Source organism: Topomyia yanbarensis, chromosome 2 (genome assembly GCF_030247195.1).
Source record: "Topomyia yanbarensis strain Yona2022 chromosome 2, ASM3024719v1, whole genome shotgun sequence".
NCBI classification, from domain to species: domain Eukaryota; kingdom Metazoa; phylum Arthropoda; class Insecta; order Diptera; family Culicidae; genus Topomyia; species Topomyia yanbarensis.
The window spans coordinates 124,008,143-124,031,418 of NC_080671.1; the positions used below are offsets into that span (position 1 = coordinate 124,008,143).

The 23,276-nt window shown below is 37.5% G+C and overlaps 2 protein-coding genes across 2 annotated transcripts in view; both read left to right on the top strand.

Moving 5' to 3' along the window:
• The window catches only part of LOC131680735 (netrin receptor unc-5-like), a 1,096,742-nt gene that overhangs the window by 460,265 nt on the left and 613,201 nt on the right, over positions 1 to 23,276 (top strand). The gene's annotated exons all lie outside the window — the stretch shown is intronic.
• LOC131679713 (uncharacterized) lies at positions 2,130 to 3,650 on the top strand. The gene is made up of 3 exons (XM_058960447.1): positions 2,130 to 2,134; positions 2,880 to 3,155; positions 3,275 to 3,650. The coding sequence occupies exons 1-3, from the start codon at positions 2,130 to 2,132 to the stop codon at positions 3,573 to 3,575; spliced, it is 582 nt and encodes a 193-aa protein (XP_058816430.1). The 3' UTR covers positions 3,576 to 3,650.

Below are 23,276 nucleotides of genomic sequence, written 5' to 3' on the forward strand. Positions count from 1 at the left end.
ATCCTGGCTACGGGCCTGTGATGCATATTAGATGGGCGCGTAATTCAACGCACGGCCCGGTTGCGCATGGCTGAAAAGTCGCAATGTGGATTTAAGAAAAGATTCGCAATATTAAATTTATTAATATTCCATGAGTTGTAATTTTTTTATAAATAATGTTTTTTGTACTCGTCTTATTTTTCTTCGTTTGGTTGTTCTTTTTCCAATAAAAAGAAAAGGAAATATATTTTCTTTTTTTTATCTATACGTGTCAGTTGTTTCCCTTGATAAATTTAAACTCAGTAGTGCGGAACGCTGGTGTTTGTAATATTCAAATGAATGTGCATGTAGCTCGGTTAGTAGCAAATGCCAATGTCCATTGTCCAACCCACAGAAATGTTAGAGGACTTTCAATAATAACTGCGACTTTTGCCGTAAACAATTCGCGTAGAAAAGCAAAAGAATAGTCGATATATATATTATATTGATAAATATTATGATCGCATAATGAGAAATCCAGTTCAGTGTAAAATAAAGGTGCAAACATATTTTGTTCATGGTAATTGAACATAATACAATGTAGTGTAATGAAACAGATTTATTGAAAAATGAGAATGAAATAGTAAATGTTAAACTCAAATATCTTTGTAGTTTACGAAATATGAAGCTAGTGAACTATTAGTAGAGACTGATTGTTCTTCCGTGCTGTTCGCAGCTGGAATAATAAAATAAAAAGGACCTGTTTCCAAAGATGGATTGAAGCTGTACAGCATGTTCCCTAACATGTTGTTTCCTGGATTGGTTGCTGTTGTCAATGTGTCTACGATAGGTGTTACAATTTCGTTATCTGTTGCATCAGAAACCACCGGCAAACCAGTTCCAGATGCAGCGGCTTTAAATGTTGTATCTTCTGGTGATCCCAATTCACATAAACCTCTCTCTGATACCGGTGTTTTAATAATGGATGTTGTGGTTGTGTGCAGTGGTGTTCCCGGCTTCATTATATTTGATGTAGTGTCTTCAAGACTAGGGCTATACAAAATATTGGATGTTTTTGAATCTGAAGTTGAGCTTGAATGACCATAATCTGGTCTTGATCCTGTTTCTGGACTCATGTCAGGATGAAACTCAATTGGATTATAAAAGTCCTCGCTGATATCACTTTCCTGGGCGTTTGAAGAGTTATGCGATTGTTGATGAGGATTAAAGTTATTGCTTTGGAATGACTTTGGAGTACTTGATCCTTGTGCATGTCGAATGTTACTGGTCGATGCATGGAACTGTTCTGACACAGTAATCTTTACGCAACCATTGGTCAAATTCCCGAGTGTTGCCTCATATAGCACATCATTTATTGCTTTTTCAGCAAAGATACGCTGTTTTTCTTCCAGCATCAGCAACTTTTCTCCCCAAACTTTTGCAATTGCAGGAGTTACTTCGTGTACCTGCACATCCTGCTCCAAAAATTTGCAGGCCTTAGCCAAAAGCTCGTTTTGTTTGCTGATTGGGCCAACAACTCGCTTTTTTTACAGGCGGAGGAATTGCCACTATAGATGTAGTTGAGTGCTTTGGAGATTGTCCAGCTGGTCTGGGCTCTGGCGTTACTGTTCTGGCTTCGGCACACGATTGCTATTCGGTTTGATTGAATAGTAAAATAAACATAAATAAATAAAATATAATAAAAGATTGATTATAATAATTTTGGCTAATACACTTACAACAGTTATTTTTTCTGTTAATGCCGGCTGTTCGGTACTACGAAGGAACTGCAGTGCCTCGAAAAGCCAAGATTCTGGTTGGTAGACATCATCTACTCCAGCTCCCGATCGCTTGGATGCAACAATTTTCTTTAATTCTTTCCGAAAATTTGTCCTCAATGAATTAATCTTTTTTGTCACATCCGCTCGAGTGGCTTCCGGTTTCAACACCTTATAAGTAATTAGCAGTTTATCAAGAGCTTTATTTCTTGCCGCTTTGTTTCGGTACTTATCATTGCTGCTGTTCCATAGAACAGGAAGAGACTCGTAAACCTCGACAAATGTGCGAAGTGCTTCCTCCTTCGAAACAGTTTTTGAATCCAATAACTCGTCATCACTTTCATTGAAATTTTCGATATCCATATCTTTTATTTTCTATCAGCACGAGTACAAATGAAGCAAGTTAATGGAAAAACCGACACGACGCCATTTTACCATTCAAAATATTTAGCGCAAAAAGCTCACTACACACATACTAGCAAGCAATTATCACACTCACATTCACACAAATAAGATTATTGCATTCCCCTCGTGAAGGGGAAATATTGACGAAAAAATCAAACTTTTTTGATTTTCGTCAATATTTACTTCAATATATTCAACACGCCCTCACACTTTCAATATATTGATCAATAAATTTTATATTGATCAATATTTCTGCTCGTGTAGGGTCCGCTTTATGCCCAGTTTACATTAGTGCTGGTTGTCATCTGCTGGTGCCAGCATGCTGGCAACCAGCACGCTACCAGCATAATGTAAACGCTTGCCAGCAACTGGCACCAGCAGATGGCATGCGTTTACATTATGCTGGTAGCATGCTGGTTGCCAGCATGCTGGCATCAGCAGATGGCAACCAGCACTAATGTCAACGCTACATTAAGCCAATGCAGGACATTTCATGGGACACATTTTAACTTGGGACATTTTCAAAAACTCCGGCGAATTGTGGGCCGTCTTGACACTTTTAATCTCTATTTTAAATCGTTCTCAACGTTATTTATCAATTTTGTTTTTCTTTACTTTTGAAAACAAAATTATCCGAAAAGGTCGTTTTTACCAACCAACAAGCTACCCTATTCCTTCAGTTTGCAAACCCTATCCAAATCTCTGAACTGAAAACGAATTTTCTCAAATCCATCGCAGCAACCTGCGACCACCATCGTCCGAAAATTTCCCTCATTCACAGTTCTGTCCTCAAGCTAACAAGATGGAAAAAGTTTACTTCTGCAAGATCGGAGTTCTCGCTCTGCTGTTTTTGGCCATGGCCGTGACCGCAAACCCTCTTCAGGAAGCCGAAGATGCTATCACCGTTCCAGCGATCCAGTTCCAGAGTAAATCAAGCGACGAACTTTGCACCGGTTACCAGATTCGGGGACAGTTGTATGCAACGTTGGTCCGTTGCCTAGGAACGGAACGAAGGTAAATTTTTTTTTCAAAGATCTGTGAAAATTTTCTGCTGGCCCAAATTTGTAACCGACTCCACTTTTGGTGGAGTAATGAATTTCAATTGAATCTAACCCTACTTCTCCGTTTCACAGTGAAATCAACAAGCTGCGCGAGTTGGACCTTATTGGCCAGGGAGTCCAGAAGGTGCAAGCGTTTGCCCTGCAAGCCGAGAATGCTGAATCCATCGGTGATATCGCTGTGCTGATGTACGCCGGCCCAGGCGGCAAGCAACTCGAACAAGACGTTGATGGCAGCGGACTGTTCGGGACGTTCGGCCTGGTACCAAAAGCACGTGTCGAACGACAAGAACCAGGTGGAGCTAGCCTAGCCCAAATCAATCTCCGTGTTCTTGGTGCTGCACTTGCTTTGGTGGGATCGGCGCTGTTGAAGTGAAAACTGAAGGTATATCATAACTAGTATATCAGTGCTAGATTATTTGTTTTCAATAAACAGAATTATTTAATCAGTTGTGAATTTAGTTTAATTTGTATTGCGCGTTGAGCTTGAAGTGTTTTATTGGATCTAGGTTAATAGGTTCTACGAGTCCGTTTACAAGCAATGATAACGCGGTAAGTTTAAAAACACAAAAACTGTAGCGTTAATCTTTGTGGCCGGCTCGTAACCCTTTTAAAAAATATTTCAAGTGCGACGAAATGATTTTCCGTTTAAAGTTTAAATTTAATGCAGTCGGCTGTTCCCAAAAGTGTAGTTGCAATGGAGTGGCTTGCCAAGTTTGATTTAAAATGCAATTTTTACGGTTTCTTATTAATTCCGGCTTAACTGCAAAAGATGCTGTTTCAGAATTGTTTCCTTGAAAATGCATGGCAATGAAGAGGTTCCCATTAAGTGTACCATTGCATTTCGAATATCATGTTCTTTTTGGCAACATTTTCCCCGCATTCACATTCATAACATTCTAGTACCAACCGATTCGGAAAAGAATCCTCACAAAACCGTTCAACATGATCATGAGAAAATTCAAGCGTAAATACCTCCATCCCTTTCACCGCGTACGCGTTGTAAATCGAAAATTGTATTTTAATCTCTTCACATGAATAATTAAGCTGAGAGGTTTTTACTTGACACGCTTTGCTCCTTTCCATTCATGAGTGCATTGTCATGCTGCCGCTCCGAACACGACTTCCACTGCTTTAAAATGAAAATTCGCGAACTCTCTTGCACACTGTTACAGTAGGGGCAGACCAGTACCTAGGTATACCGGATGGGAAACAGCAGCCGCAGTGTTCCAAAATGAAAAATTCAGTTTCCAATAAAAGTGTGCTCAAGTACTTGCTTATTCTGATTTTTTGTCCCTCTCGTGCGCCTTCACTCGCCCGGTATTTAAATGAGATGAGGGACTACGGGCTGGTTGGTGCGGTCCGCCGCGTCGTCGATACAGTAAAGAAACCGTTGTTGTTGGGTCGAGATCCGGAAGCGGGGGGCCAGATTTATGCGAAGCTCGGCGCGAAAAGCTTCCTCACGGACGACGTAACGTCTAATGGAATTACAAAAGACTTTGCAGATGCTGCCGGGTGTCCCCTGGATTGGATTATTTCAGCTGTAAAATTCTCAAGTAGGGTCAAGTGGTTTCCGCCTGGAGACACATTTTCTTGCACAGTACTGTTGTATACCAACGACGACGGTGACCTTGGTGTTCCAGGTTAACTGACAGAAGGCCTGCCACTGCAACCGTTGCGTCGTCGGTCGTTGACTAAAATTAGGCGCTGGCTTTCCCATTTTTGGCGAGGATGTTTATCAAAGCTGCGCTCATTATGAGTTCTACAAAAGTAATCCTTTGGGGTGCAGTAAGGTATCCGGATGTGCTTTTGACCTAGAAATTTATTTATGTATGGCTTGTTTTGCAACCCATCTAGAAGATAAAATACACCTACAGACACCGTAAGCATATTACCTCTTTCCCACAGCACGTACTCTAGGTTAGTATAATTCCATTTGTCCTCCTCATTCTCTGAGGTACTATAAACTTCATGCATTATTCAGACCGTAAACAAATTACATTGTTTTACTGGAAGTCGTTGTGTTTTGACAAGATATTGTTACAAGGTCAAACTGTAGAAATTCAGTCATTAAAGGCAGAATAAAATTCTTTCGCACATACATCGGTGGCCCACAACTTATACGTATGAAAATGATTAGAATGAAACAACACACTAAAAATATGAAAAACACGCAAATTTTACCGGACAATGTATTAACTACAATTTGCATGATTGTCACCTATTTCTATGAATGGTAAATTGGGCATTTTAAAACAATATTATTAAATTTAGCAATTAGAGCTAGAAAAACACAGGAATGGGCTGTTATACTTCGGGAAGATATTCAGGAGGGGGATAAGTTTCAACATCGTGATAGCAGCATCCCTAGCGGAGAGCAGGCATGGAAACTGGACAATGATGGCAGTGAGATAAAAAATATTTACCTTCAGCTTCAGACAAATGGAAGATCAATGACATCGATTACAGATTGGAACGGCCTTCACCATGAGACTTCACACGAAAAAACTCCCTTCAAAAATTCACGAATAAAAGATCACGATTTTGTGAACTGAACGATTTACGAAAATCGTGACCAATTTCTTGATATTGTGAATAATAAATTTCGTATTCATGAAACTATTTGTGTTTCCGATAAAACTAGTTCGAGCGTTTGATTGGGTTACTATTGTTGTGCCCTGGACATGTTCAGTTTTTGTTATGATTCTTGTTCACAATCTGGGAATACACAGCCGACAGTCGAACGGTAGAGTGCTTCACATTCATGATCTCAGTATTTTAGTCGCGATATTTGATATTTTAATCGTATGATTTATGTTTATGATTTCAGGAACTTTGTCATGATTTTCGTAATTTCTATTCACGTTGTCGTGATATTCGAGTCACGAGTAAAGATTTATGTTTATTTATGTTCTTGTTTTAAAGATCTTTGTTACGATTTGTCTGATTTATGTTCATGATTTCAAGACCATAGACACGATTTTCGAATTTTCTGTACATGTTATCACGATATTTTATTCTAGAACTTATTATCGAGTTTGACGCGTTGAGTAATGTGACTCATGTTCGTTTTTTCTGTGAACTATATCACGAATATCGTATAGTTTTCGTTTTCTGACATCAAGACATCACATTGAACCTTATCAAATGAATAGCGATGGTCGAGGTCCTAATAGTTTTCACATATCAAATGCTCGTACGTATTACTGCTACAAAAATGATTCAACGTATAATATGCCAAATTTTGTGAGTTCACGTGAAAATTATCATGTTGCATAAAACTGAAAATGTTTAGAAATATATTCAAAATATTACAAGTACACAAAATAGATCGTAAATCATGAAATATAATTAATAAATTTGTGAACTAGTTCACGAATACATGATTGATATGTCATGGTTTTGTGGACGGTTTGACGAGCATGAATGGTCAGACGTGACTATTGTACTAGGAATCATGAACACATGAAAAATATTTTATGATTTCGTGAAATATTTCACGATTACGAATGGTGAGTCGTGAATATTATGCTAAGTACCATGAACCAGATCACAAACACATGAAAAATAATTCATGATTTTGTGAACACGATCGTGAATAATATATTGGGAATCATGAACTTGTTCACGAATGCGTGAGTAGTATTTGATGATTTTGTGAACTATTTGACGAGCATGAATGGTAAGTCGTGACTATTATATTAGGATTCATGAACCAATTCACATGTACTTGAATATTTTATAATTTTATGATTTATTTCACGGGCTGGCATGGTCAGTCGTGACCATTATACTAGGTATCATGAAACAATTCACGAATACATGAATAATATTTCATGACTCTGTGAAATATTTCACGGCCGCGGATATTAGATCGTGACTAATGTATTAGGAATCATGAATTAGTTTACGATGATTGAATGGATTCCTTGATAAAATTCCAAGTTTCGTGAAATAGTTCACGAGAAAATATCCAAACTGTTTTGATTTTGTGAGCTTATGTTCCTAAATCTATCAATAACATCATAAGTCAACTTTTGGGTTTATGAATAATGTTCATAAAGTTGTGAACTAGTTCGCGTACTGAAAATCGATTTGGTAGCGATATGGCGGAAACCGTGACTTAAGTTCACAAAACAAAACAAATATTTCAACTAATAAAAGCGTTATGCAGACGTTACTGAAGGAAAATTGAACATAATTGTAAAAACCTGTTTTAATCCACCTAGAGGTGCAATTGTGCCTTTCTCATTTCTCCAAACTATTATTTAATAGCTGGTTCGTACAATTTAACATTATGGAAATGTCTTTCATTCTTATTACACTTGGTAAGTACATATAAAAGCACCTTTTTGCATTCATCGCGGTATCGGTTTGAATCGGAGTTTTCTATGTGATCGCACTCCACAACCCGTAACTCCAAAGCCGGAAGTCGGATGGAGATGGAATTTAACCCATTATATCCTAGCGTATGAAATTTCATACGCAGAACTATCAATCGTTTAACGCGTATTTACTGCAGAATTTTGGCATCTAACTGCTTTAATATTGCACTAATGGGATCATTGCACCTCATATTTCATTGCGAAACAAGACAACTGCCATTTTTTTAATAATTTTGTTTACATTTTTGAACCGTGTATAGTTGGGGCAAATGGCGGCTGAAAAGTAAGCAATACATTTAATTGAATTTTATTGTTGGAATTCGTGCTAATAATTCCATTATGTGACAAAACGTTCCTACAGGTGTAAAGGAAGAGCTGTCTATCAGAAAATCCGAAGAAATATGTCAAACAACTTAAAATTTGTTGTTTTTATTCAAGCGTACGAAATTTTTCGCACGAGATATTTTCATTCTCAAAACCATTTTTAGCGGTGATTTTATTTTTCCCATAATCTTTGATACATTTTTTAGTGGAATTAAAGATATCACTGCATTTGGCTCATTTTTTTAAACCCCTGGGTTATAATGGGTTAATATCAGTTTCCAGGGACGCAACACCTTTCATTTGAGGCTAAGTTGACCAAATCAGTCTAGCCAATTTCGAGAAACCAATATAACCGTTATTCTGAATTTGGATGCTTCCGAATCCGTCGATGGTGGCCAGTGTAGCCAAAGAGACTTTGAATGACTGTTGGTGACCGAGATCTACAAATTCAACAGTTGTGTTTACATTTTGGAAAAAAATTCACCTTTTTACATTCATCGCAGAATTCGTTAGAATCGGGATTTGCTGCGTGATCGTACGTATCACCCTGTAATTCAGGAACCAGAACTCAGATCCACACAAAATTCAACAGCAGCTGATGGACCTTTCATTTAAAATCAAGTTTGTCAAAATGGGTTCAGAAAATTCCGAGAAACCGATGTGGACAAATCAACAAATTTTGTTTTGTAACCATACTCTTCAACTCGTAATCCGAAACAAGATGTCGGTTGAAAATGAAATTCAGTAGCAACCTATGGGAATATTATACCTTTCATTTGAATCTTACTTTGTAAAAATCGGTTCAGCCATCTCCGAGAAACCGATGTGGACATTTTGTTAACAAATCCGCACATACACACACATACACACACATACATACATACATACATACGTACATACATACATACATACACACATACATACACACAGATATTTTGCGATCTCGGCGAACTGAGTCGAATGTTATATGAGACTCGGTCCTCCGGGCTTCGGTTAGAAAGTCGGTTTTTGGAGCAATTGCACAACCTTTCTATATGAGAAAGGCAAAAGAATAGTATTTAATTAGCTTAATCAGCATGAGTTCAATGTTATCTTCATGTGATTATATTTTGAAATGTTGGTGGAATGGGTTTAAAAGTGGAGGGAATGGGGGGTTAGTAGAGTGGGAGTGTAGGATGCGTCAGAAATCCTTCATCTTATTTTGGTATACGGGGTGGATGAAGGAAATGCGGGCGTGAGGGTGGTCCAAGGGGACGGTAGTGATGAAGGAGGGAGATGTAAGGGCAAGGCGGGTGGGGGGGGGGGGGGGCGGAGGGGCTCTGATGCAATACTCAGCTGCATATTTTGCCTTCCATTTGAGACTTGGTTTGAGAAAATCGGTTCAGTCATCACCGAAGAACCGATGTGACTTTATTTGTGGAATATGCCCGGAATTCCGGACTTCCGGAATCGTCGATAGTGGACAATATATTCAAAGAATGTTTGATTGGCAATCAGTGATCTAGATCTGCGATTAGAAGTAATTTGGTGACCATTTCAATAGTTTTTAGCCTCTGAGGTATTACGATTGTACCGATTTATATGGGAAATTCCAGTGTATCCTTACTAACACCCCTGTAACTCCGGAAGCAAGAGTCAGAACCGAATGAAATTCAGCAGCAGTCAATGGTATTACTGTATCTTTCATTTGAAATCAAGTTTGTAAAAATCGGTAGAGAATTCGTTTGGGAATGGGCGTGATATTAGTTTAGGAACTTGGCGGGTTCCCCGGGGGCGTCATGAACCGTCATAGGTGGCCAATGTGGTCAAAGCTGCTTTGATTGATCATTAGTGATCCAGACCCGCAAACTAGAGTAATGTTACATCAATTTTAATATGTTTTACATCATTTGAACATCATGGTGGTATCAGTTTATATGGGAATTTGTCGTGTGACCGCACTCTTCAACCCGTAACTCCGGAACCGGAAGTCGGATCAACTAAAAATTCAATAGCAGCTTATGGGAGCGTTATACCTTTCAGATGAAACTAAGTTTGCGAAAATCGGTTTAGCCATCTCTGAGATTTTGAGATTGTGTGAGTTTAAATGACACACACATACACACACACATACATACACACACAGACATTTGCCGATCTCGACGAACTGAATCGAATGGTGTATGACACTCGGCCCTCCGGGCCTCGATTAAAAAGTCGATTTTTACAGTGATTGCATAGCCTTTCTTTATATGAGAAAGGCAAAAACATGATTTTTGTTCATGGTTCTGTTTTTGTAACGTAAAAACGTGGTAGTTCCAGAATTCATGACACTTAATTCATGATTTTGGGAACATTTTTTCCCGTGCAAGAACTGAGACGTGTCGGGTGGTTCTTCTCGTACCGGCAGACGATTTCGTAGTACGGCTTGGGCCGATGACATGCTTACGCGGTATCCAATGCGGTAAATAATAAATTATTGTCAATTGTAAATTGTTAAAATTAGGACAGGTAGGAATTAAAAACGACACAAATTATTGTTAACACACTAAAACAACACTGTGGGTACGAGTGGGTGGTAAAGGAAGCGAGCACCAATCTGTATAACGGATAACGAAAGGGGAGGAAAGCTATTATATGGCAGGCGAAAAATGGTAGCGCGACACTCCCAAAGCTCACTCACAGAAGGTAACGAAAAACCGCCAAAATATTACGTTACGCGAGGTTTAAAGCACCCCTCGCCAGGGATCAGAAGTAATCTGGCGTTCGTGTGCTTAACAGCTCAAAGTGGAGTATGTTAAAATAGTATTACAGTGTACGTGAGGTTATAGAAATTCGTTCAGGTAATTGAAGAGTTTTGATACGAATTGATCCAAAGCTAGCTACTATGGGTTGGATTAATACTCGTCCCCTGAACTCCCTCACAGGACCTTTTGGTTTGATATAAAATTTCCAGTACCTGGGGTGACGCAATCATCACCACCCGGCAGCACACGATTCGACCTAGCGAGCCCTGGATGCTTGCTACATCTAACCCGTCAAAGACCAGCGATCGTCCTCTGACCTTGGGCCATAACCGCTAAGGAAGACTTACCCCTCTCGGCACGGTCACTCCGGTATAGTCCTGGGCCTGTCGATACTAGTCAATGAGCAAAGACGCCAGCAGCCGCCATTAGATTCCACCAACGCCGTCAAGAACCCGCCAAACCCACCAGCGAAATAGAGCAGCCACCATCGTCGTCAGTTCCCGAACCCCATCGTCGTCAGCAGCAGTCACGCGAGCGCTCGCAGGACGGTCCCGAACCACCAACAGCTTCCAGCAACAGCAGCGGTACATACCGGTAAAAACCCTACACACAAGCCATAGTTAAATAAAAAGCGAATTAGTTAAACTTAAATTTATTTTAATAAAACAAGTTTTTGAAGTTTACATTTCGGATTCAATTGCCAATTTCACAACCCACGGTTTAGTTAAGTGATAGTACCCTGCACAGTTGTTCGCAAAACCCCTCCGATTACCCAGTACAGTAGTAAGCAGACCTTGAGAACCCGGCTCGAGGGGTCTCTTTCTACTGAGCTTTAGCGGGATACACAGTAGAAGAGGAGTTACGAAACATGTGTTCTCTGCGGGCGAACTGATGGCAATACTCGTTAACATTACCGGCGAACTTCGCTAGAACCGGAACAAGCCCGAGCACATCCAAATGCTCGATAAATTCATCATCCAGTATGGCGTATAAACCTATAAGCTTCTGGTTGCCGGACTACAAAATCATCCGGATTGACCGCGCTAGCTCCCGGAATTAAGTATTACCCAGAAGAAAGGAATTTAGTATTGTATCTCATGCCGGCTTGAACCTTCGTTCGAACCGGTCACAAATCTTGAAAGCTCCTGGTTTACCTAGAGTTTTTCAACAGCAACAGTCTTTCTCAAGACAACCTATATTTTTTTCGACAATTAATCTTTCTCAAGACTACCTACTTTTTCTACTCAATCAGTCTTTATCATGACTAAAACATTTTTCAAGAACAATTCAGCCTAAAGAAATATTTAATTCTTCCAACATGCCTGGGTCCTCCCAGAAAGGCCGTGTGCCAAAAATTAAAGCTAAACGGAAAAGGGTATCTTCTCCACCCGAAAATTCAATTGACTGCAGCAACTCATTCGATGTTTTATCCGAATGTGAAGCTGATGAAATTAAATCAATAAATTTCCTCGCATTGTGCATAATGCCAATGAGAAGAAAACGCAATCACCTTCGCCTATAACAGTGATGATCTCCGACTTCAAAGCCTTTCGAACTGAGCTTTCGACGTTCCTTCCGGACGTGAAAGTCTCTTTTAAGATTGGCCGAAGAGTAAAATGTCGAGTTACAGCGGAGGAATTGATTGTCCACAAACGACTACTCCAGTATCTTACGGAGAAGCTATATAAATTTTATTCATATGATTTCAAGACAGATATACCATTCAAGGCTGTCTTGAAAGGGCTACCACAATGTCAAAGTTTGATTGAAATATCCAACGAATTGAAAAATTTACTTGGTTTTTCTCCTTCACAAGTTATTCTTATGAAGAAAAAGGCTAGCAGCGATAACACGCCAGCACGCTCTGGAATTATCCAGGAGCTTTATATAATTCATTTTAACCGTAATGAGGTTAATAATTTGAAAGTATTTGAAAAAGCACGTTTTATGTTCCACGTGCGAGTCAAGTGGGAACATTATAGACGACATGGGGGCAGAATTCAAAATCTGACCCAGTGTCGTAGATGCCAAGGCTTTGGGCACGGCACAAAAAATTGTCATTTGGATTCCAAATGTGTGATCTGTGGTGATAAATCGCACACGAAAGATACTTGTCCAGTGAAAAAACAACAAAAAGTTTCAAATGCGTTAAGTGTAGCGAAAATCATAAATTGAATTTCAGAAATTGTCGTGTTCGAGAAAAAATCATAAATTCTCGTTCTAGACAACAAAAACAACAAATAACAAATGTACCTGCTTCTTCAGGTACGCTTCAGTAAAACACATCCAAACGTGTTAATCCGATTCAAAATAGATTGACAACTTCTTCTACCTTCGTCACACCATCCTACAATGGTGTGTAATATTATGCTTCAGTGGCAGGTAGCAGGGCCAAAATAACGGCGACCGTTATTGCACCTACAAACTCGTCTGCACCCAACGCTTCCTTTAGTCCAATGGATCTAGGTAGCGTAACGGAAGAAAAATTAAAATACTTGCAGGACTCTATATTACCTATGATGATTGCTATGTTAAATTCTACCTCCATGTTTGAAGCTTTTCAAGCGGGATAATTGTAATGCAATTAAAGTTTAACAATGACTTTAAATAATCATTTAAATTTATCAAATTTGAATGCTCGTTCAATAAAAACGTGCGAAGAAGAATTTTTCAACTTCTTGAGGATACATAATGTGCATATAACCGTTGTGACCGAATCATTTTTAAAGCCAAATATTAAATTGAAGAGTAACTCTAATTTTGTTATTCATCGATTTGATCGAATTGTTGGATTCGGCGGAGGAATCGCAATAGCGATTAATCGCAGGATCAAACATTCCGTTACGCCGTCTCTTGACACCAAGGTGATCGAGAGTTTGGGTATCGAAGTTGAAACTGATCTTGGTATCATTTTTATTGCTGCAGCTATTGCTATTCGTCTGTAAGGAATCCATCAACAATTGATTTGGTTTTGACGGATCAAAGTCACCTTTGTAGCGAATTTATTACACATGCTGACTTTGATTCTGATCATCTTCCAGTAACTTTTTCACTTTCTCGAGAAGCTGTTTCCAATCCCATTAGCATAGTGTTCAATTATCACAAAGCGAATTGGGAAAGGTACAAAACTTATATTGAGAATAATTTTAATCATGACCTTGATTTACAAAATAAAGCTGACATTGATACGGCATTACAAAATTTAAGTGATTCTATAGTTGATGCTAGAAATTTATCAGTACCAACAACACAGAAAAAATTTAATACTCCTATTATTGACGACGATCTTCAACTTCTGATTCGCTTGAAGAATGTTCGAAGACGTCAATATCATCGTTCTCGTAATCCTGCTATGAAATGTATCTATCAGGATCTACAAAAAGAAATTAAGCATAGATTCACACTCTTAAGAAATGAAAATTCTAAACCTTTCTGGAAACTGTTTAAGGTTCTTAAGAATCTTCAGAAACCAATTCCAGCCTTGAAAGAAGGTGGCCACATACTTCTTATAAACGAAGAAAAAGCTCAAAAACTTGCTCAGCAGTTTGAAAGCGTCCATAATTTTAATCTCAACGTTGTGAGTCCTATTGAAACCGAAGTCTTACAAAAATATGAAAATGTTTCAAATCAAGTATTGTCTCTAGACGATATTGTTGAAACAAACTATGATGAGATCAAATGAAAAAGTTAAAAAATATAAAAGCTCCAGGTTATGATGGAATTTTCAACATTCTTCTTAAAAACCTTCCCGAAATCACCATGAGATACTTGGTCAAAATATTCAACAAATGTTTTGAATTAGCATACTTCCCTGAAAGATGGAGAAATGCCAAGATTATTCCTATTTTGAAGCCAGATAAAAACCCAGCAGAAGCATCTAGCTATCGACCAATTAGTTTACTCTCTTCTATAAGTAAATTATTTGAAAAAATCATCCTAACTAGAATGATGTCACATATTAATGAGAATTCTGATTTTCTTCCTGAGCAGTTTGGATTTCGTATTGGACATTCAACTATTCATCAACTTGTGAGAGTAACTAACATGATAATGGCAAATATCTCAGAGGGCTATTCCACTGGAGTTGCTCTTCTAGACATCGAAAAAGCTTTCGACAGTGTTTGGCACAAAGGTTTAATTGCCAAAATGTAGGATTTCAATTTTTCAATTTACATAATAAAGATAATTAAAAATTATCTTACTAACCGTACCCTACAGGTTTCTTATCAGAATTGTAAATCTAATAAGCTACCCGTTAAAGCAGGCGTCAAGGATCAAGCATCGCACCAATATTATACAATATTTTTACCTCTGATCTTCCAAATCTACCTAAAGGCTGTAAAAAGTCACTTTTCTCTGATGATACTAGCATCTCAGCCACTGGGAGGAGTCTTTGTATTATCTGCAGTCGACTGCAACGAAGCTTGAATATTTTCAATGATTACCTGAAAAAATGGAAAATTTCCATTAATGCAGCAAAAACACAATTAATTGTGTTTCCGCATAAGCCAAGAGCTTCTTCTCTTAAACCAAATAATAACCATATTATTAAATTTAATGGTTTGAATTTAACGTGGTCAGATAAAGTTAAATACTTGGGTTTGATTTACGATAAAAACTCACTTTTAAGGATCACATTGAAGGAATCCAAACAAAATGCAACAAATATATAAAATGTTTATACCCTCTTATAAATAGGAATTCTAGGCTCTGCCTAAAGAACAAACTATTAATTTATAAACAAATATTTAGACCGGCAAAGCTATATGCAGTGCCAATCTGGGCAAGTTGTTGTGCTACTAGGCAGAAAACGTTTCAAAGGATTCAGAATAAAATTCTGAAAATGATTTTGAAGCGTCCTCCTTGGTTTAGTACAAATGAGTTGCACAGACTCGCAAACATAGAAACATTAGAAATTATGACGAACAGTATTATAAGTAACTTCCGACAAAAATCGTTGAAATCTTCAATTGCTACAATTAGCTCTCTTTATAGTTTATAAGTTAGTTTATAAGATTTGTTTAGCTCCTTATTCAGAAGACAAGTAGGTTTAAAACATCTTCCTAAAAAAATACTTAACTGCGAAAGCATATTATAACTTAATAATAATTAATTGAAACATGTAAACAATAGGGATGAAAAGTCACCACTTGTGGCTGAACACCCAATGTACTAAATTAGAAATGTAATGCAAACAAAACAATATAATCAAATAGAAAATAATATATAAAAAATGCTAGTCAAAACCATCGCCTTTCGATCTATACTGTAAAATAAGTAAGTGAAAAGAAAAAATATGTCCCGTTTTTGTCAATGTCCCCTTTTTATCAGCCTAAAATTCACCAAGGGACTGATAAAAACGGGTCTTTACTGTATTTGTTACCATAGTTACAAGAAATCATCTTTGTAATTTAATGGAGGAATGTTCAGAAAGGCGTAAAGTAGAGAGACATGCACTCAAAATATAACTAACTAATAAATTTAGTAAATAGTTATTTTGCTGATAAGTTAAAATTCAAAATGAAATAACATGTGCAATTATTTAAATAATAACTCTGGATTACTGTCACAGTTTAACATACACCATTCGCCAACTAGATTCAAATTAATAACCATTAAGTCCTGCATGGTTATACATTGTGGGCAAGCAGAAACATTTTGGGCTGAACTCATACAGATCAGTACATAAGACTCGCACTTTAGCAAAACTTTCGCAACCATAAACGCCAATCGCAGATCTAAAACCCTCAAAAATACACCTCTCGAAACGTAACAGGCCAACCAAAGCAAGCCATGCCCGCCGGTCTGTCGTGACAAATGATAGGTTTATCTTTTCGTTGCTATCTGGGCTGCCAGCAAAATCCCATCATTAGATACTCCAACACATTGCGGCAGGTCGCCTCGGTTTAGCTAGTTAATTTCGGAATGAAAATCGACAGAGCACACCTTTTACGGCAGAAACACCACACGAAGATCTGTCAGCTCGCCTTCCTTAAGCTGGTGTTTTAGCTTTTTGTTAGTCCTAATGCCTGTCCATAAATGCTAATAGAGCCGGTGAAGTTCGGCCGAAGATTCGAAGATCGCTGATGGTTGTCATAAATAAACTGCTTCTGTTGGTTCGCTTGTTAGCAAACGGTCGCGGTCACAGCAGCCATAGAAACCACAGGAATCGCAGGCGTCAACAGATTAAATGGTTCCGATAATTACTGTGTTTTTTGGGGAATTGACAGAGAAGAATGAGGTGAATGGCTAACGAAACCGAAATTTAGGTTACCAATGTATCGCTTGATCTGCTGTCATATAACTGCCACATACATTATATTCCAGCCACTGTGACGTAATGAAAAATTACCCCGAAGGCTTCAAAGGGATTAACTTTTTTGTTAAATTACAAACGATGGTTACCCCACAGTGGTGACGTATTTCGCAATACATAATTGCCGCCCTCCGATGCCTACGCACATATGAGTTTTGCACCCCGTTATATTTAAAAAAATAGACTCAGGAGATTCCATTCATTACAACAGGAACTCCTGGATGGGATGATAGAAAGGCGCGTCTACCGGTTGTGACTTGACACGTGTCATTTTACAAGCTGTGTAATGAATGTGTGGCTTGTGTTCTAGTGAGGAATTAACCGCGAAAAAATGATTTTTGTATCCCATTATGAACATTTGTATCTTGTTTTCAAAAGTTTTAGCATCTCAACCTAACCCTTAATGGCTGCTGAAGCAATAGCGACACAATTTTTCACCATTTAATGCATCACATGCCAATCTTGTTCCAACCCAGTAATCAAACAGCGCCACGTGTCGACTAAATGGCTTTGCTTCGCGTCGAGCGAATCGATCAATGGGCGACGGAAGGGAACAAAAAAGTGCTGTCACTGTTTCATCCCAATTAAAATGGAGACCGCCGAGTTTGGGTCCCGGTTGACGTCGGAGAAAAAAAATGAAGTTAACAACGTTTGAATAGGAGTTTTTGCTGTTTTTGGAAAAGGCATTGAATTTGTTCTTGTAAGATTCCTATTTGACGTTATGGTTGGAAGTTGATCAGACAAACATTGCTAGGTGGATTGACCTTTCATTCAGTTCCTATATATTAACCAGCCAGAACGCTAGCAACGAAGAATTCGTCTAAATGCTCAACGAAGGCAATCAGCACGTTTCGGTCGCGTGCACTTGAGCATTTCAGGAATTCATCTTGTGGAGTGGCCCTTCATTTCCGGAAGCTGTCGGAGCGCCACCCGCAGGGCCTTCTACGATGGTACATACGTCCATACAGAGTTCCTGGTTATTTTGCGCGCATCACCGCTTACTACGCTAACTGGCAGCAGTGTTGAGGGGACAGGTCCAAGTCATGACAATTTTGGAGTGAATCCAAATGTTATAACAATGCGACAATGGTAGGTGACGGTGGTAGCAAGTAAGCATTGTTTTTCACCACCATGGGAAGTGGCCGGCTGTAGCGCACTTGTGTCCAATTAATTGGCGGGAGACGATTTGAATAACAATTAAATTGATTGCAATTACTGGTTGTACGCACGTGGCTGGCAGTGATGAACAGCGGGTGCGCACGGTTTCTCTCATATTTCAGTGCTGAAAATCTAAAACCCACTCGAAACAGCAAGGCTATAGCTTGAAAAAATTTAACAACTATTTTCACAATTCGTTTTATTGAAAGATAAAAAACCTATCAAACCGTCATCAATGATCTGATGGCACTTTGGTGACAATGTAGTTCCAATTTTATCACCTCCACGCTGATAGTGAGCTGGAAACTTTGGGACATAATCTACGCAAACAATTTGGTAACGTTGACTGCCCAAAAGTTGCTTCCAGTCGAAAAACCACGTCTTCGTTTGCCACATATTCATCTGTGGGTATCATCATTTCGATTTGTTACTCATCAATATAAAAATAAAATGTGATTTTTATGTCAGCATGATGTTTGTTTTTAAATTTCATTGATTCTGTAAAGGGTTGGAGCTAGCTTTTAACGACTTCGTAGGTTTCGTGATAGTCTTTTTTGGAGCATGGAACAAAGATAGGATTTATAACGGGTGATTCAGATATTGAATGTTGTGAAATAAATTTGATGTGCTATTAATTTTATTGTGCTTGACACAACAAAACTACCTCTAGCGATTTCTCAGAATATGAACGGATGTCGACCATTGTATTTTTTTTAATCTACGGATGCAAACCCGAACAGAATGTGACAATTGGTTCTGATTTCAATTATAATACATTCCAAGCAAGTATCGCTTACCTCTTTAAAAATCTGTTTTAATCCCTTTGGTGATGCAATTGTGTTTTTCTCATTACCCATACTAGGATTCCATTACTTGTTATGTTCAATATAAATAAGACAATGATTTTTCTTGCGTAAAAAAAAAAATTTCAACATTATAACCTCCTAGTTTTAAGATATCCAAAATGTAAAAACAAAAGAATTTGGCACCGCCAATCTAATGCATTTGTGCCTATCAAATAAACGAAATGAACAAAAAAAAATAAATAAAACAATGTATTATTGTTACACTTTCCATTTATAGTATGCGTGATGGTTTTGAAATAATTGCATCAGCTTACTGCCTTAGAAAATTCACATTTTTTCATACAATTGAACTTCTTGTAATTCCACGAAGATCCGTCCGATTTATTTTAAATCGTGACCGTCCATCTTCGATTGCAATGAAACTATACACGTTGCACTGGCATGGAAGACTAAATATTTTCCACAGTCAATGAGATCATTTAGAGTCAAGAACCATTTTTTTTAAAGGGCTTAGAAGTTTTTGCATGTAGCAAAAAAAAATTTTCGATTACCGTTTTTTATACAGAAAAGCTATCTGAGAAAGAGTAACAGAAAATGAATACTTCTACAAATCGCCTGGAAAAGATGGAATCCGTCTGTGCTGCTGCAAAAGGTGTATCGGGTTGGATGAACGCAATGCTTAGTAACCGGATTCTTTGCTCGTCAGTAAGGCAGGCAGAGATAAGAAAATTGAGTATCAGTGTGGCGTCTGTCACCTCTGCTATTGAACCGGGTTTCCGACGGCATGTTGAGTAAACTCCATGAGCTTGGATTTCCAACTTACAGATTTGCTGACGATTACCAAGTACTAATTGCTGGTGTGGTGTCGACAAGCTAAATTATCAGTTAATCCTTAATCCTTTCATGCCAAATTTTTTTCTAGTGCATGTAGGGTTTCAAAGCTATTTTTTCTTGAAAACGGTGGGGTCAAGAAACTTAAAAAAACTTTTTTCATAAAGGTAGGTGCTTCTCTTGCAGTGCTAGAAGCTGCAAAATTTTTACCTTCCAATGCTCACTACAATTCTCCTAGAATATTCACAATAGTCCAATGGCTTGGAAAACGTAGCCAAAAATAGTCTAAATTGGTAAGTTTTATCAGTTTTCACTAATATTGCATCATAACAAAGTTATATGAAAAAATCATTTTCCGTCGTCAACGTAAACTGTCCCTGGTAGCACTGCTCCATCGGAATTCAATCAGACTAATTGCAATAACTTTAGTTCTAGAGCTGATCCTTGTAACTGTTAATACTCAAATGAAAGCTAATAGTCACATTTATTAGCCTTACTTGTTTTTGTGAGCAAATCTTGCCTCAATCAAAAGTTATAGCTGTTTAAAAACGTTGTTGTCCACAAACAACATGGGCATGAATGGGTTAACCAAACTTCAATGGTTCTTCTCTCAAAGAAGCGAAAAACAACCGGAAATCGTCGCTTACAGTTCTTTGATTCTGAGCTACTGTGTGCGGATCAAGTTAAACACGTTGGAGTTTTGTTGGATTCCAAAATGAATTTACCTGCTCAGAAGGAGTTCATGGTCAAGAAAGCGTACATGGTCAAGGCTTCTGTCTGTCACGTTACATTTTTACGTATATTTCATAAGATAAGTTAGCAAAAATGATAAAATCAGATTCTATCCCAACTGCACATTATTAAGGTCACTAAACCGCACATTTTTTCTACAGAAAATTATTTTCTATCATGAACGGTTTTCGTGTTATTGTCATCTTAATACGTCTGTCACGTTACACAATTTTCGCAGTGAGTTTGGAGGTTGCCCGACTAAATTGAAAAAATCTGTTCCGTTGGCCCCCAAATTTGCATGAACACAGTTTTAAGTTGAAGCTTGGAAAACAAGGAAGAGTTTGAAATATAGTTTTCCTAAAGAAAAACTTTGTTTTCGATTTGATGGAGTATTCTCAATGATCTGTCACGTTACAACCAGAATCTGTCACGTTACAGTTCGATATTTTTATTGAAGCAAGCATATCCAGACAGTCGTGCACAAATCATCCTTGGTCTGGGAACTGAGTATTAACGGGAAATTTCATGTTTATTTAGAAAAACATATTGGTTTCGATGAACAAACGTGAATAACTTATGAAAAGGTCGTATTTTCACGAAGTAATATATTATGTCGAAAAAAATCTAAAATAACTTAAAAACATCTGCATTTTGAAGCACAATTTTTCATGAGAATTTTGAATTGAAAAGCCATTTTGAAATACATTCTATAACTAAATTATTTAAAGAAAAAAAAATTAAATTAAAATAAAAAAATTAAAATTTAAAAATTAAAAGAATTTTTGAAATACGTTAAAACCTTTTATTGTTATTTTCGCTACAATGCAGTTATATTTTAAACATGCATTATTTGCAATCAAATTTTAAACGTGTTATGTTTTTGCGTTTGGTATCTGTGAGTTATTTTTAAAAGGGCGTATTTTCACTACTAGATATTTTTGTTGAAGAGAAAAATCTAAATATTTCGGAAAATTTATCTTAAGAGCATTTTTCTTCGAAATTATATTTATTATTAGCATTGTATAAGAAAATTATATTTATAACTGGCAAATACTAAGAAATTTAGAAGCATACTTGAAGTTGAAAATGCTTCCTTACTAATAACTTCCTAATAATGTAATTACAGTTTCTTCAGTTTTCAGGTTTTCGTTAGCAAAAAAATCATTGTTTTTTTTGTAATTGTATTTTTTTACATTTTTTTGTTTTCCTATTGAAAAATTTCACCAAAAAATATTCACAAGGAAGAATTGATTCCCTAGAACGCGCTATCATATAGTTTTGCTGCACCAATGGCGATTTTCGAACAATATATTTGGAAAGTAGTGCATTCAGATCTGATAAGCCCTTTTTAAATATTACTCTTGAAAACAATTGTTTTTAATAATGCAAAATACTTAGTCTCCATAAAGATAAAACGTAAAAGGTTTCATCAGAATGGAAGATGGTCACCATTTTTGACGTAATTGAATCAAACTTGATGGAATTGCTTCACAGCAGAAAACATCTGTCACGTTACATAAGATCAACTGTGTTTTCTCAAAAATGAATAAAACTTTAAGGTTTTCACAATACAATTTCAAAATGTAGACTCAAAGTAGTAAGAAAAAATATAGGTTAGGCATTGTATGCATGCTTTTTGTGTGGTCCACAAAACTTTTTCGAATTTTTGATCTGTCACGTTACAAGTTATATGGTTTCTATTACTTCACAATTGAAAATAACCATTTATCCGTATTTATCTCAATTTTTCAAGCAATATAATCAATTTTAAATTAGACTACGATGGAAAAATGTAGTTCCAGGCAAAACGTTGAAAATATGAATTTTGTGTACATTTTTATCTCCTTACGGTCTTTTAGTCATTTTCAGGTCATGCAAGTAGCATCAACAAACTTTTATAGATGACAGACATGGGATTTTTTCTGGACTCACCATTCATATTTTTGCCTTTCTCATATAAAGAAAGGCTATGCAATCACTGTAAAAATCGACTTTTTAACCGAGGCCCGGAGGGCCGAATATCATACACCATTCGATTCAGTTCGTCGAGATCGGCAAATGTCTGTGTGTGTGTATGTATGTGTGTGTGTGTGTATGTGTGTGTGTGTCATTTAAACTCACACAATTTTCTCAGAGATGGCTGAACCGATTTTCGCAAAATTAGTTTCATCTGAAAGGTATAACGCTCCCATAAGCTGCTATTGAATTTTTAGTTGATCCGACTTCCGGTTCCGGAGTTACGGGTTGAAGAGTGCGGTCACACAGCAAATTCCCATATAAAGTGGTACCACCATAATGTTAAAATGATGTAAAACATATTAAAATTGATGTAACATTACTCTAGTTTGCGGGTCTGGATCACTAATGATCAATCAAAGCAGCTTTGACCACATTGGCCGGCTATGACGGTTCATGACGCCTTCGGGGAACCCGCCAAGTTCCTAAGCTAATATCACACCCATTCCACAACGAATTCTCTACCGATTTTTACAAACTTAATTTCAAATGAAAGATACAGTAATGCCATTGACTGCTGCTGAATTTCATTCGGTTCTGACTCTTGCTTCCGGAGTTACAGGGGTGTTAGTAAGGATACACTGGAATTTCCCATATAAATCGGTACAATCGTAATACCTCAGAGGCTAAAAACTATTGAAATGGTCACCAAATTACTTATAATCGTAGATCTAGATCACTGATTGCCAATCAAACATTCTTTGAATATATTGTCCACTATCGACGATTCCGGAAGTCCGGAATTCCGGGCATATTCCACAATTAAAGTCACATCGGTTCATC

Bases quoted from the DNA above. Each gene is read 5' to 3' on its own strand.
- LOC131679713 (XM_058960447.1), top strand. The intron at 3,156-3,274 runs GTAAATTTTTTT...TCCGTTTCACAG, and splicing joins TGCCTAGGAACGGAACGAAG to TGAAATCAACAAGCTGCGCG.